Source organism: Alligator sinensis, unplaced genomic scaffold, assembly GCF_000455745.1.
Source record: "Alligator sinensis unplaced genomic scaffold, ASM45574v1 scaffold1000_1, whole genome shotgun sequence".
NCBI lineage: Eukaryota > Metazoa > Chordata > Crocodylia > Alligatoridae > Alligator > Alligator sinensis.
The window spans coordinates 671,323-687,390 of NW_005842478.1; the positions used below are offsets into that span (position 1 = coordinate 671,323).

The 16,068-nt window shown below is 44.2% G+C and overlaps 1 protein-coding gene across 1 annotated transcript in view; it reads right to left on the minus strand.

Moving 5' to 3' along the window:
• The window catches only part of NLRC5 (NLR family CARD domain containing 5), a 94,219-nt gene that overhangs the window by 14,623 nt on the left and 63,528 nt on the right, over positions 1–16,068 (minus strand). Inside the window, exons 35-41 of the mRNA XM_025212713.1 lie at positions 11,955–12,038; positions 9,258–9,341; positions 7,098–7,181; positions 6,469–6,552; positions 5,642–5,725; positions 3,509–3,592; positions 1,701–1,784 (exon numbers count right to left, since the gene is read on the minus strand). Coding sequence (XP_025068498.1) covers positions 1,701–1,784; positions 3,509–3,592; positions 5,642–5,725; positions 6,469–6,552; positions 7,098–7,181; positions 9,258–9,341; positions 11,955–12,038 — 588 coding nt within the window. The remainder of the gene's footprint in view (positions 1–1,700; positions 1,785–3,508; positions 3,593–5,641; positions 5,726–6,468; positions 6,553–7,097; positions 7,182–9,257; positions 9,342–11,954; positions 12,039–16,068) is intronic.

Here is a 16,068-nt window from a genome sequence, read left to right on the forward strand (position 1 = left end):
GGGGGGGGGGGGGGGGGGGGGGCTTTAGCACAGGTTACCTTTATAATTTCAGGTATCTGTGAAATTTTATGGCATTTTTAAAGCAGTCTCAAGTGAAGGCTTCATGTCATTTCAGACCTGCATAACTGTGACTTCCCACTAGAGGACTGGCAAGCAGGGGAATGGACAGGAATCAGGACTATTCCTCCCCTGATGGGAGAGGAGGGGGAGTGTTGCATGTAGCTAGGAGACAGAGAAACCAGCATGGGGTCTTCCTTCCCTCCATACCCATACCCAGCAGGAGCACAGCAGCCAGAGTGGAGGGTATGAGGGGAGAAATCTTGAAAAACTGTTTAAAGTGAGGCTGGATCGGGGTGGGAGAGAATAAAGAGAAAGAAGTGAAAAACAGACTTAAGAAAAGTTAAAGGACAAAAATCTCTTGCGTGCATTTCAGTGAACTGGGATTGGGCCGGAGCAGGGAGTGGGGTTGGGGGCAGCAGGAGTTGTGCTGACTGGAAGGCTAGGGCTTGCTTTCCTGGCTCAAGGGTCCCACAGCTGTTAAGCCATTCTGTAAGCAGTTGCATCAACTTCAGCCTGAGCACAGAGCTTCAGGGAGGCTACTTCTCTAGGGCTCTGTACTGAGGAGGCCACTCCATGCTTAAAGCAGAGGGACAGGGGCTTGGCCAGAGCACAGAGCCCCTGAAAAGCAGCCTCCCCAGGGCTCTGTGGTCTGGTTGAAATTGAGCTTCCCACAGCCAGGCGAGGTGGATGGGGGAAACAGTCTTCCCCGTCTCCATGGTGTCTCTGCAATTAAGATGAGAGCAGTTTCCCCTAGAGTTCTGGAGGGTAGGAAGGGCTAGAGTGGCCAGGAGCTGTGCACCCTGGGATGCTGGAGGAATAAAAGTAAAGCACCATTCAAACAATACCCTGAAACAGCACAAGTAAAAGTTTCCAAGACAAACCTTTTTGAGTGGCTTATCTTTTAGAGGGTAATTATGGTGGTTTAACACCCCTTAACTAATGACTGCTCTCATTTTAATGCCTTTAAGATGTTTTTTAAAGTAGCTTGTGCCAAGGCCCAAAGGTTAGGTGTGTGCCAAGGTAGCTTGTGCCAAGATTAAACTGACTCTTGTTAATTCTTTGTCCATGTAATGAATTCTGGATTTATTAACCAGATCAATACACCAATTCATTTTCACCTGCTTCAATATTCAGTCATTTTATCTCATTTCCAGTATTCGCAGGATGTCTTGCCTCAACTCTGGAACTCTCTCCCAAGCCTGAGCCTGGACATCTATATTTTTTAGAACGGGGCGGGCAATTATTTTGAGCAGCGAGCCGCTTACTGAGTTTTGGCAAGCCATCGAGGGCCACATGACAGGCAGCTCAGGGCAGATAAATATTAATTTTCTAAATTTTTTAGGGGCCCTGTGGGCCAGATAGAATGGCCTGGCAGGCCGCATCTGGCCCCCAGGCCACATTTTGCCCACCCCTGTTTTAGAAGCACTGTAAGACCTTCCAATTTGGGCAAGCATTTAACAAACAAAGCTAGGCTGGGATATTGTTTGTGGGGGTGGCTGTTTCATATTGATACTGTGGTTGCCTTTTAACAGTATAACTTATAAAACAGGAGAATAAACAGGGAACAAAACAACTCTAATTGTTTTTTGAGTTGGGAAGGGCAGCAATCATACAAAAAACCAAACAAAGCATGCACCTACTGGAGAATCTTCAAGTGGCACATGCCAGGCAGACAGAGGGACAGTTGTGCTGCAGCCTTGTCACCAACAACAATTCTAGCTAATCTGAAAATAATAGAATATGAAACATAAATGATGATGGACTAAAACTTGGTGTAACTTATCACCCCAATGCATGTGTGTGGGTGTCACCAGGAATTATATCTGTTGAGGGTAGCCCATAAATGTTGTTGACCCTTGGAAATGGTCACAAACAAAAACAATGTTCACATTTTACAGTCCAGTGGTAGAAATTAAACAGTAGATTAAAATATTGTATAATTCATTACAATGTTGGTTTTGTTCCCTGATACCACTGTAATTATAATTCATACATCTAAAGGATTAATTAAATAATTCAAATTACTTATTTTCCTTTAGACCCCCAACATGCATTATATTATTGAGAAATCTGTGTGTTAATAGTGCAATAAATCATTACATGCCACACGTTCAGCCAACTTATTATACAGTAAAATAGCGTATTAGCCATAAAGAAGTTCCATATTAAAGGTGGAACATCTGTGTGGCTAGTTTTATCTCACTTTAATTTGAACATGTGGCATGTAGCCTGGTTTTAGGCTGTAAGGTGTAGCTGTAATGTCCACAGGTACAGGAAGCTCATTTGCCAGCTTCATACAAACAATTTCAGGGTGCAGGGCACAGGCACTTAGGGACTGAGGAACTCCCTAATCCACAACTGCCTACATTGCAACAAACATGCTGACAGCTGCATACTTCAACAAATGTGAGATGGGATCTGAAGAATTTTATCTCAAATCCAAACAATTGTGTGTCCTGCCATAGCAAACCTTGAATGTTTGGCCTGGCAAGACACATGATTGTTAAGATCCAGGAAAAAAATCCTCCGATCCCAGTGCGTGATTAAATTAACATCTGTCAGAGGCCTTACCATCATAAAATTAGGCCCTGATCTTGCAGTCCAAGTAGCCAGGGTAATTAGCGTTTAAGACAGAACTCAGGACCTTCCACAAGAGCTTGAGCTGAGGACAGACTCCTACAACTCCCGGCAATATTAGTCTGTTGCTCATCTATCTATACTGGCCATTAAAGGGAGAGGCAACATAAATTTCACAAGTGTTATGCCCTCTGCATCTATGTGGAGTGCCATTGACCCAGTAGACTTGAGTGTAATGACCATTCACAACTGATGGAATAATATGACTGGGGCCTTGCACTGTAATTATGCTTAAGTTATACCACCTTCTGGAGGCTAGTTGAATGGCTCACTCATCTTCAGTGCAACAGAAATAATTTCATCCATTCTGCTTTTGAGGTTTTATTATTCAGTAGGGTATGGACACTGCCCCTTGCAAACTAATAGGAAATTAGATAAATGGTACTAAATTGAACAGTAACCCTCTGCTTAAAATAAAACCTCAAATCAGCCTCTTCACTCCATTTTTATATAACGACAACAGAGATTTAAAGTTGATTTCTGAGGTAGCATAGATATTAGGAGAATGTGCAAACGGACTGTAAACCCTGCATTTCTGAAAACCTAGCTATTATTCTGCAGACAGCACAGATCTGAGTTCTCCTCCACTAACACAGTATTTACAGTGCAGACAAAGCTACCAATGACTGCAGACAACATGCTAGCTCTGAAGCCTCAGAACGGGGCACCAAATGATAAAGACAGTGTTTCTTTCTTGCTCCCATTGTTGTTGACAGTAACACTCAATCTGGCTTCAATGGGGCAGCATGAGGTTTGCTTCCTATAACCCTGATGCCTCTGCCAAGTTCCTGAAAGGGCATATGAGACTTACAGTAATTCTTCAACCTGCTTGCAGTGGGACAGAGCCTCTATCAGCTTTTCCCCTCCAACAGGACCAATGCTGTTCCCAGAGAAGCTAGAATAAGAAAGGAAACAAGCAGTATCTCATTAATTATTCCATCTAGAGGAGACAGAATGTACAGGAAAAAACATAAGCTATGGCATGGATGGTGCTTTAGCTGATTGCTGTTTCACTGGTAATTGGCATGACAGGAAGCACAGGGCACTACAATGATAAGCTGCCGCTGCTGCCAGTGTGGAGATGCCTGTCCAAACCTCAACCAAATACAATTTCTCCAACAAACAGTTTGAAAAAGAAAGGCTTTCTAATGCTTTTGATACTGTCCTGGTATTCCTGACCCTGCACGCACTGTGTATCATCCATTTGTTACCTAGAGCTGAGAGAGATACTATTTACCTGCCTCACAATGAGACTTTGGATCTTTTGGTGGTTCAGGTCTCTGCTTCAGAACAGAAATTATTTGAATTAGGTTTCCCACAGCCCACGTGAGTGCTCTAGCAACCCAGCTATTAGCTATTTTGAAATGTGAAGATTTCTCCCTTACTGACTTTGATGGTATTGGAAACCCAAGAAACACTCCTTGAGCAAACATTAGGCAAAACTGAATGCACTCTTGGGAAGAGTTTTGGTTTCAACAAGTCAATGTTTTCTTACAAAAAAACTGCCAAAATAATGTAGACCTAGCTATAGATAATTGAGTCAATAAGTGATGCAGAAGGAGAAAGATCTCACTGAGTGCACTGAGTAATTGGTGTTACAAAGCTAAGGCTCTGCAATTCCTAAGCAAGCAGCCTAGTCCCAGGTTGCACTGCTGAGTTCCCTGAGGTTACACTAAAGCAAATCCCTCCAGGAATCTGACCCCTATTTCTGCAGTCCCACATATCATACAACATACTAGCCAGTGCTTTTCTCTGACTGGAACAGTGACCTCAAGGGCGATATCCACATGAGCAGGAGTGTGCCTTTGCAGCAGCACAAAGAGTAACGGCACAAATTTGTGCCACGGGGACTAGCTATCCCCTGCACTGAGGCACCCTGTGCCCCGGCCAGCCAGGGAGAGGCACATGGAGATGGGGAAGCAGGCAGCCCAGGGCTGCCTGCTCCCTCATCTCCATGTACTGCGGAGCCCTGCTGCTGAGGCATTCTGTGCCCCAGCCAGCTGCTCCCTGGCTGGCTGGGGCACAACGTGCCTTGAAATGGAGGAGCAGCCAGCCCAGGGCTGCCTGCTCCCCTGTCTTGAGGCACCCTGCACTCCAGCTAGCCAGGGAGCAGTTGGGGAGCACAGGGTGCTTCAGCACAGTCCTCTGTCTCTGTGTTTGTCCCAGTGCCCACAACTTTGGCATGGTTTGCGCTGCTTTTTTTCCAGGGGTTTCTTTTTTTTTTTTTGCTATCTGGAAATCACGGAAGTAACTCTTGCCTCAATGCTGCACATTAGCGGTGCCACACACTGATTAATGTGCAACTCATGTGGTTTGTGGTGCTACAGAGAGGTTTGCAGTGCCACAAACCACATGTGCCTGCACATCTGGATCCAGCCAAGGAGTCTATGGCAGGTCTCTTCTATACAGCTTGAAATTTGGGCTGAGTATTACCAGAGTCTGAACAAGACAAAGAGGAAATATAATCTCATTTTTATCTCTACATTTGTTAGTAAAAGGAAAATGATGAAGTAGTGAAGTCCTACACAATGAAATCCTCCACATAGAAACAGAGCAGTTATTGTGCATGACTCTTCTACTCAGCCCAGAGGCAAGGGTAAGTCACGGTCTGTGGTAAGTTCAACCATTGGCCTCTGCTGATGCCAGCTTGTGCCAGGCAGTACAGTTTTTTGTGCTGCAGACATCTGCCTGCAAATAAGTGTTCTGAGATTATATCACAAATACACAGCAACTTTCACTCTCAAAGGGTCTGATTCAAAGCCAGATTAATTCAATGGTAAGGGTGTCTTTCTTTTAACATTTATGGCTTACCTATCAAGCACTTAAAGACAGAATAAAAGTTTACATTATATAGAAACAGGCAATATAAAAATCAGACATGAACATCTCCTGCAGTCTTAGCACTAACTAGTTCTGTTGCTCGAAACAAAAGAAAGTGACTCACTTGATTTTCTTTAGATTTTGCATTTCCAGCAGGGTTGTGGCTATTTTTACCAGGCCAACATCTTCAAATTTGTTAAGGCTTAAACTTTAAAGGGAAAAACATGCCATATTATTAAAGAGAACGCTGAGCTCCATCCTGACTACAGCATTTTATTTAACAGATCCCATCCACTGGATGGAATTAAAGCTGCTCCAGTATTCACAGAAGAAGGTACTTTGAAAGTCAAAGAAAAAGTTTTTTTTTAACGTTCTGAGGAAGAGTTCAAACTACTTTATGAGATATTAAACTATCACATATCTAATTAGCTGGTCCCATTAAATGGTATAGTAATACATTCACTTCTTTTGAGAAAAGACATTCTGTACCTTGTCCTGTATTAGAGGAGAGAGAAGACTGGGTTGCAATGAAGAAAACAGTCAAAACAGAGATATGCTGAGACTAGAAACAAAATCAAGCATTTCCAGAGCTTGTAAGTGTTGGTACTGGGGTACAGGATTTAAGTCTAGTCCTTGATAAAGGAAAGCCAGATACAGTACTTAGTTCTTGATCCAGATTTTGCCAAAGAGCATTTTAATCTGCAGGCTTCTTAAGCAGGCAGCAGCTGTTTAACTGGAATCAGTCTTCAGCTACTTCATATTTTGGAGCTAAAATCTTGATTTGCTCCCCATGTATGTAATTCTGACAGTTAACTATTTTGTAGTCTTTATAAAACTTGTTTATTTCCTATACTGGCACTTAAGAACTCATGGATATATACCCACTTCTGTGCCTGATGCATAACTGCCACCCACCCTTTTTGGCAGACAGATTTCAAGAAAGGAACCCACTTGATTTCTTCCAGGCGATAAGTATCCTTCAGGGCTTCTGCAAGATGGATGCAACCTTCATTACCAATACTGTTATTGTTCAAGCTGGAAAGAATATTCCAAAAATACCATGTATTCAGTAACGTAACTTTATGGAGAGAGGATGACATTCACTACACAGTGCAAAAACTATAAAACCAAAGTCCCATGTAAGCCTTCGGAACTGTATCTCATTGGCTTTGGGAGTACCCATACCGATCAGATTATAAAAGAAAAAATAAAACATTTTATGCACGATGCTTATTAGAAAATAAAACCTATTGTCAGCCTGTGAAAAAGCTGCAAATGCTCTTGATAGGCAACCAACAGTGCACTTATCAGGGAAATGCTCAACTCAGTGGTGGTTTGTAACAACTGTAATGCTTCATGCTTCCATACTGAAAATTATGATGGCATTGCCAGTGAAATTATGCTCTTGGCTACATGTTTGCAAGGTTACCCGATTTGACATATCAGACCATTCTGAGCAGCTAAACTGGGCTTAAGTGGAAAATTCAAGGAAAGAACTGCAAATGTTCCTTCTCTCACTAGGAATTCATATGGCCCCAAGAACACTGTAGTATAGGAATGCTTGGGACAGGCATACTTACATAAGTCTTTTCAGTGAAGGCATTTTGCAAATGCTAGGCACCAGCATCTGAATGGCTATGTCATCAAGTTTCAGGAAGCCCAGACTAGGAAGCAAAGGGACACAGGAATGAATGTTCACAGATTTAACTGGCTAATTCAGGAACAGCAACCCTCTCGGTAATCAAGGAGCTGTCAAAGCAGAGGGGGGCTGAAAGATCTCAGTGGTCTGCATGAAAACTGTCATGAGGTTAGTTGATTAGGCAAGGGAATCATCATAACAGCCGTATTAATGTTTTGTAGTTATGTCCTATACAGTATAGAAGGCTGTAATGAAAAATCCTCATTTCTAAGACTGAAAAACAAAAAGGGCTTGATTATAGTCCACTGAAGTCATGAGAGTTTTGCCACCAACTTCAACAGAAACAGAATAAAACCAAAAGTGTATGATTCATGTATAGATATGTTTAAGAAAAAAACAAGCTCTTTTTTCCCTTTCAGGTAAAACTGTCCCCAAGAGAGATGTGAAGAAAAGAAGTCTTCCTTCTCTAAGTCTGCAAGCTAAAAGGGGCAGAGACCTATAAGTTCACTAGTAATAGATCTGGCTGGAATTCGTCAAATATAATCATACATTATCATTTTTTTCCAAAACAAAAACATCATGAAATCATTTTTTTTCCTCAGTGCAAAATTCCTTTGTTTTTTAAAATGTCCACAGTGGAACTTTTAATGAGAAAAATCAGTTTGTTGATTCCTCTGTAACAACATATTATTTCATGCATTTGTTTTATTATCACTTTTCACTGGAAAATATAGACATAATGTTGAGAGGGTTCACTTCCAAAATGAAACTTTTCCTTTTAGGAATAACCAGTTTTGGAGGAAAGCCTTATAGCAGGGTCAAGCAAATTTTAGTATATGTGGTTCCCAAAATATTGACCAGACAAAAGGGGAGCTCCCGAAATCAACAAATACCAGTTACAAATATGGTTCATTACTTGCATGGATTATCTGTATATGTGATAAAATAAAAGCATTAAATGTTCAGAGAGACTTCCTATGCCTTTTAGAACAGCTTCTATTAAAATAGCAGGCCAATGCTTTACAATTGTTAGGGGATGTCACAAAATCTAGATATTAAAAGTAGAAAAAATAAATACATGCAAAAGTGAGTTACAAAAAGGGGAAGGAAGGGAACTCAGTAGAAAATGTGATGGGGAAGAGGAAACAGCCAACTTGAAAAACATCTGAATGATTTTTTTTCAATATCACTTCTAACATTAAAGCAGCAGTTTTCAAACTGTGTTTCATGGAACCCTAGGGTTCCATGACAGGTCATCACGGGTTCCTCAAAGAGATTGGGAGTAATGACTGAGCAGGCCAGAAGGCAGTGTGACTCCAATGTGGGGCCAGATCACCTGGCTCCACATCAGACTTTATAATAGGGGTAGGGCTTCTGCAGTAGAGGAAGGGATTTGAAAGAGTTCTGTGACTTTAGGAATTTTGACAACCACTGCATTAAACCAAATGGCTTCAGACACTACCAACCCTGAACCTTTTCAAACTGAAGTCTCTTTAGAACAAGAATGGTGTTTAACATAGATTTACAGAGCTCCTAGCAAAAGAAGGATACCAATATGATGGATGTTTCTACAGAGATATAAATGATAACTTCCTGTATGCTCTTCAGGTGGTAACACCCATGCTAGGGATGTCTTAGGCTAGTGCTAGACTTTGGCCCAGGTGGTGGCAGACCAAGGTCAGAGCTGTGTTGTGTTAGCATAACTTTACCTGCAGAAGTGCTTCTGTAAATACCACTAACTGTCACTAGCAGATGTTGCCTTCCAGTGCACTTTCTAACATGACCAGTGTCATTCCTGAAATTACCACCTTTCTGAATCAGGACATGGGTGTACATGTACTTCAGAGGTACTGAGGATACCAAGGACAGCTACAACCAAAATCCCTGAGGATACCAAAGCACTTGAGCTGTCTACAGCCTTCTGTCCCACCCCTGCTTTTATGCCCATCCCACGTTGCAAACCTGAAGACATTCAAACATCTTCCCCAGCTGATGTTTACTAGCCATCAGTGAAGTTACACCCATCCAGGCCACAAGCTGGAAGGTAGCTATAGTTTAATAATAAAGCATACAGTGGCCTCACAGATTAGAGTTAACTTACTTCAGCTCTTCAAGGCCATGACACTGTTGCAGCCCTGCAGCCAGCTGCCTTATTCCAATGGGCACAATGGTACTTGATGTCAGCCTGAAAAATAAGCATAGCACTGAATTAGAGCAAAATAGTTCACTAGGACAGGAGTGACAGGAATCCCTTTGCCCACCACAGATGTGCAGTCACTTCCAGGGTAAAAAATGAAAGCTTTTTAGCAGCATATCAGATGACTGTTTAGGATAGGAAGTGACTAACCCCAATTTCTAACAACATATTAAAACACCTAAAACAAACAGCTTCATTCCAAATGAAACTACAGGAGAAAATTGAAATCAACATAGATTCATAGACTGTTAGAGGCTGGAAGGGACCTTGCAGATCATCAGGTCCAGCCCTCCTGCTCTAGGCAGGAAGACAACTGGAGTTAGGTGACCCCAGTGAGGTGACTGTCTAGTCTCCACTTGAAAACCTCCAGGATAGGTGACTGCACCACCTTTGCAGGGAGTTTATTCCACAGTCTGGACACCCTGACTGTGAAGGAGTTTTTCCTGGTATTAAGCCTGAAGCAGCCTTCCAAGAGTTTGTATCCATTGCTCCTGGTCTTCCCCAGGGTGCCCTAGTGAACAGTTGTTCACCGAGCTTCTGATGCACTCCTGTGATATAGCGGTAAGCCATTATCAAGTCCCCTCTCAACCTTCTCTTCAAGCTAAAGAGGCCCAGGTCCCTCAGCCTTTTCTCGTATGGCTTGCCTTGCAAGGCCCTGATCGTATGGGTGGCTATTTCTGGACCCTCTCAAGTTTTTCCATGTCCTTATTGTGGTGCCCAGAACTAGACGCAGTACTTCAACTGCGGTCTCACTAGTGCTGAGTACAGCGGGAGCATCACTTCCTTAGTTTTACACGAGATGCGTCGGTTGATGCATGCCAGTGTGTTGTTTGCCCTGCTGACCACTGCCTCACACTAACGGCTCATATCCATACAATGGTTGATTATTACCCCTAGGTCCCTTTCGGCCATGGTGCAAGTCAAGCTGTGGTCATCGAGCCTGTTTGTATGTTGAGGGTTGTTTGCCCCCAGATGGAGCACCTTACACTTGGAAGTGTTAAACTTCACCTGGTTCCAGTCTGCCCAACTCTCCAGCCTGCCCAGGTCCACCTGTATCTGCAACCTAACATCTGGCATGACCACACTGCCCCATAACTTGGGTGTCATCCACAAACTTGGCCAGTGAGCTTTTCACTCCTCCATCCAAATCACTGATAAAGATGTTGAAAAGCACTGGTCCAAGCACGGATCCCTGAGGGACATCACTGGCTACTTTGCATCAGGATGACACAGACCCATTCATGAGAACTCTCTGGGTCCTACCGTGTAGCCTGTTTTCCACCCACTAAACTGTCGAGCAGTCGAGCCTGCAATCTTCCAGTTTTCCCACAAGGATATCGTGGGATACTAGATCAAAAGTCTTTTGGAAGTCTAGATGTACAACGTCTGCCACGTCTCCTGTCTCCAGGAGACATAATTTAATTAAATGTCACAGGATTTAGTCATAGAACAAGAGCAGATAGTTGTACCTTTGTAAAAGCATCAAAGGACTGTTGGTGTGAGTGGACCTGGGATTTGGGGCTTATGCTCATACAGTAGAGCTCTGCAGTTATTTCTGCCTATGTTAACTTTCTAAGAATTTGCATAAAGGATTCCCCTGGTCCCTTGAAGCTTTGCCCCAAATTCAAGTCCAGGTTCTGGGCAGAGTTAAATCCTGAAGAGTCAAAATGCTGCAATAGAGCCAGTTCTTGTGAGATTTCAGAGAGGCATCCAAACATTAACAGGAACAATGTCCACAGTATTTCCCTATAGAAAGACAGAGGCTCTAGTCCTGTCTCTCATCCACACTAAGGCTACTCTGCAACACTCTGATAATTTAGATGGACTTTAAAATGAGGGTCAAAGATTCCTACATCACACTAGACCCTTCATTCAACATGACTAGAGTCAAAGGGTGCTGACAGATGTGGGGAAAAAACCCAGTGCTTTACCAGAAGAGGAACTGCGTCATTTTGACTCAAATCCCCAACATCTGTATACCTCACATACTTCAGCAGGGCTTTTGGTGCTTTTATCAAATTGTTGATTGAATCAGCTATTAAATAAAAGCACTAAAAAACCCCATTGAAGCACATGAGCTATACAGATGCTGGGCGACCTGGGTCAAACTGACATGATTCCTCTTCTGGTCATGTGTTGTGCTGGGTGTGAGGGCAGGCTGAACTGAAAGTAAAGCAGTGGGGTTTTTTTCCACATCTGTAAGTACCCATAGGCCACGTCCAGACGAGTGTGGCTGTGTGGTATATGGGACTGCAGATGCATCTGGAGTCCACTTTTCCCAGCATCTGGGCTTTTGGTTTGATCCATTATAAAGTTAAGGTCTAGGTCTGGAGTCCTAATCCTGCTTCAGGTCTGTTTTTTGTTTTTATTTTCAGAAAAAAACCTATGGCACATGCTGTTCCCAGAAACCAAAATTTCAGGCAGATCATGGAAACACCATGTTTGATTTGGTCTTCTCAACAGACTTGAGAGAAATATTCAGAATACGAGAATTTTACAAGAGAATAAGGTAGGGAACTGCAACAAGCTGCATCTTGTGAAGGAGGAGATTGTAAGAATGTACATTCAGCAGTAAAATAATTTTTTTATATAATTACATACTCAAACTTCTTCAGCTCTGGAAGAGATAGAAGAGCATTGGCTAGAGTTGCTGCTTCAGTATTGTTGAGATCAATGTGAGACCATCTGTAAAGACAAAACACCATCTACTTTGGAGGTTATGAACAGAATCAATGATAACGCTCTGACCATAGACCACAGGTGCATTGGAGGTTTGTGATATTTGCAATTATTCTATATGACTTTCTGATCAATGTGAGCCTGGAGTGATTTTTGCCAGACCCACGGTCCCCTTCAAAATACATTAAGGTATATGGAGTAAGCAAAACTTTGGTTCAAAGTTCTTATATCAACATAATCTCATTATGATACCAGGCCAGAAAATCCCTGCAGTCTGAGGACCAAGTAGTAGGTGGAGTTTGGGTTCATCAGATATATCATGCTTATAACCTGGACTCCTCTATCTCTGACTACCCCAGGTTCTCTTCCAGGAGTTCTATTAGCTGAATGTACTAGCAAGTAAAAAAACAAAGACTTTAGCATGAAGAGTTACTGCGATTAGAGATAGTCCTCTTATAGCAGCAGCAGTTTACTCTATTATCAAATCTTAAATTTACTTGTACATATGCAGGTTACTATTTAAAATGTGATTAACCTGTTAATTGCATCTTAAATGTAACATGTCAGGGGCCTAAGGAGAATTTTCAGACCCACCAAAATGCCAGTACGTGGTATGTTGCAAAATGCTTCAAATTTGATATCTAACCTTCTTGTGCCCTGTGCCCCAACTCACAGCAGGGTATATACACCTGCCTGAATGGTGACAAATCCTCTCATGTGCAGGAGGGCACAAAGCAGAATGTCAGACTGTACTGGTACAGACTCTCAGAATCACAGAAAATTAGGGTTGAAAGGAACCTCAGGAGGTCATTTAGTCCAACCCCCTTATCAAAGCAGGATCATCCCCAAATAGATCATTCCAGCCAGAGCTTTGTCAAGCCGGGCTTTAAAATCCTCCAAGGATGGAGATTCCACCGCCTCTCTAGGTAATTTGTTCCAGTGCTCCACCACCCTCTCCTAGTGAGAAAGTTTTTCCTAATATCCAACCTAAACCTCTCTTGCTGCAACTTGAGACCATTGCTCATTGTTCTGTCATCTGTCACCCCTGAGAACAGTCCAGCTCCATCCTCTTTGGAACACCCCCCTTCAGGCAGTTAAAGGCTGCTATCAAATCCCCCCTCAGTCTTCCCTTCTCCAAACTAAATAAACCCTTCCCTCAGCCTCTTCTTATGAGTCATGTGCCCCAGCCCCCAAACCATTTTCATTGCTCTCCGCTGTACTCTCTCCAACTTGTCCATATCCATTCTATAGTGGGGGGCCCAAAACTGGACACAGTACTCCAGATGTGGCCTCACCAGTGCAGAATAGAGACAAATAATTACTTCCTTTGATCTGCTGACAATAATCCTACTAATGCAGTCCAGTATGCTGTTAGCCTTCTTGGCAACAAGGGCACTATACTGACTCAAATTCAGCTTCCTGTCCACTGTAACCCCCAGGTCCTTTTCTGCAGAGCTGCTGCTGAGCCAGTTGATCCCAAGCCTTAAGTGATGCATGGGATTCTTCCATCCTAAGTGCAGGACTCTGCACTTGTCGTTGTTGAACCTCATGAGATTTCTTTTGTCCCAATCCGCCAATTTGCCTAGGTCACTCTGAATCCTAGCCCTACCCTCCAGTGCATCTACTACTCCCCCTTGCTTAATGTCATCCATGAACTTGCTTAGGGTACAATCCATCCTATCTTCCAGATCATTAATGAAGATATTAAACAAAACTGGTCCCAGGACCAACCACTGGAGCACTCTACTTGAGATCAGCTGCTAGCTAGACATGAAGCCATTGGTTGCTACCCAATGAGCCCAACAATCCAGACAGTTTTCTATCCACCTTACAGCCCATTCATCCAGCCCATACTTCCTCAGCTTGCTTGCAGCATTGCTATGGGAGACAGTATCAAAAGCCTTGCTAAAGTCAAGGTATACCACATCCACTGGTCTCCCTGCATCCACAGAGCCAGTCATCTCATCATAGAAGGCAATCAGGCTGGTCAGGCATAACATGCCCTTGGCAAACCCATGTTGACTGTTCCTAACCACCTTCTCCTCCAAGTGCTTAGAAATGTATCCTTTGAGGACCAGGTCCATGATTTTTCTGGGGACTGAAGTGAAGCTGACTGGTCTGTAGTTCCTCGGATCCTCCTTCGCTTTCTTAAAGATGGGCACTATATTTGCCCTTTTCCAATCATCCAGGATCTCCTCTGATCACCACGAGTTTTGAAAGATAATGGCTAGTGGCTCTTCAATCACATCAGCCAACTCCCTCAGTACCCTTAGATGCATTGCATCTGGCCCCATGGACTTGTATATGTCCAGATTTTCTAAATAGCCCCTAACCTGTTCTTTCACCAGGCTGACCTCCCCAAACTGCACTGCCCGGTGCAGTAGGCAGCAAGCTGAGGTAAGATGGAGGTAAAAAAGGCTTTGAGCACTTCAACCTTTTCCTCATCATGTGTCACTAGGTTGCCTCCCTCATTCAGTAAGGGACCCACACTTTTCCTGACTTTCCTCTTGTTGCTAACATACTTTTAGAAACCCTTCCTTTTACCCTTCATGTCACTTGCTAGCTCCAACCCCAATTATGCTTTGGCTTTCCTGAATTCATCCCTGCATGCCTGAGCAATATTCTTATACTCCTCCCAAGTTGTTTGTCCAAGCTTCCACTTCTTGTAAGCTTCCTTTTTGTGTTTAAACTCACTGAAGACTCCTCTGCTAAGCCAAGCGGGTCCCCTGCCACATTTGCTATTCTTCCTGCACATCAGGATGGTTTGTTCCTGCACCCTCAGTAAGGTTTCTTTAAAATACAACCAACTTTTCTGGGCTCCTTTTCCCCTCAGACTTGCCTCCCAGGGGATCCGCCCTATCAGTTCCCTGAGGAGCCAAAGTCTACTTTTCTGAAGTCCAGGGTCCATACTCTGTTGCTCTCCACCAATTCTTCCCTGTTTGTGAGCAGTAGATCAAAAAGAGCACTGCCCTCAGTTGGCCTCTCCAACACTTGTACCAGGAAGTTGTCTCCAACGCTCTCCAAAAACTTCCTGGATTGCCTGTGCACTGTTGTACTGCTCTCCCAGCAGAAATCAGGGTGATTGAAGTCCCTCCTGAGAACAAGGGCCTGTGATCTGGAACTGCTCCTCCTACTCACTTCATCTCCTGGAGGCACTTAGGCGCATGTCCAGAAAGGTATTTAGGTATCTAACTCCTAGTTAGGTGCCTAAATAAATTTTAAGGATCTGGCCCTTAGACTTCTGACATGTTACATTTAATATGCGAATAACAGGTTAATCATGCCTTAAACCAGGGGTGGGCAAATACAGCCTGCAGCTGCCCCTGGGGTGCTCTGCAGGGGGTCAAGCCCCAACCACTCACACCAGGGCAGCCTGCTGCTGGTGCCAATGGTCCAGCCCTGACCAGCGTGCGCAGCTTCTGGCAGGGCTGGTCCCAGTACAGCTGCACCCAGGTGCTGCTCTGCTCCCCCTGACTCCAGTGGTGGCTCCTGCTCCTGATCTTGCCCCTACCATGCTGCGATGCACCATGCCATGCCACTGTGGATGAGCAGCTTTAGCCAGGCAGCTCCTGCCACAGCACATGAGGATCTGGCTCCAGCTCCCGGCCACTTCCCGTCTTAAGGCAGCTGGTAATTGAAGCCAGAGCCCCATGCACTGGGGCAGGAGACACACAGCTGAAGTTGGCTACCTGCCCACCTGCTGGGAGTGGCATGGCATGGCGTGGCATGGGAGATAGGGGGAGCACCACTGGAGGTGGGGGGAGCAGAGCAGCACCTAGCCAGCTGCAGTTGCACTAGGAACAGCCCTGCAAGAAGCTGCTCAGCACAGTGTGGTATGGCATGGCAGAGGCAGGAGCCATCGCTGGAGGCAGGGAGAGCGGAACAGCACCTGGCTGGGCTAAGCTGGAGGCACTAGTGGGGGTATGGCACAGGCTACCCCAGTGTGAGTGGGCAGGGCTCAGCCCCATGCAGAGTGCCACAGGGGCAGCATGCACTACACCATCCAGACAAGCTCTGCTGCATGTGCCCCCCGCCC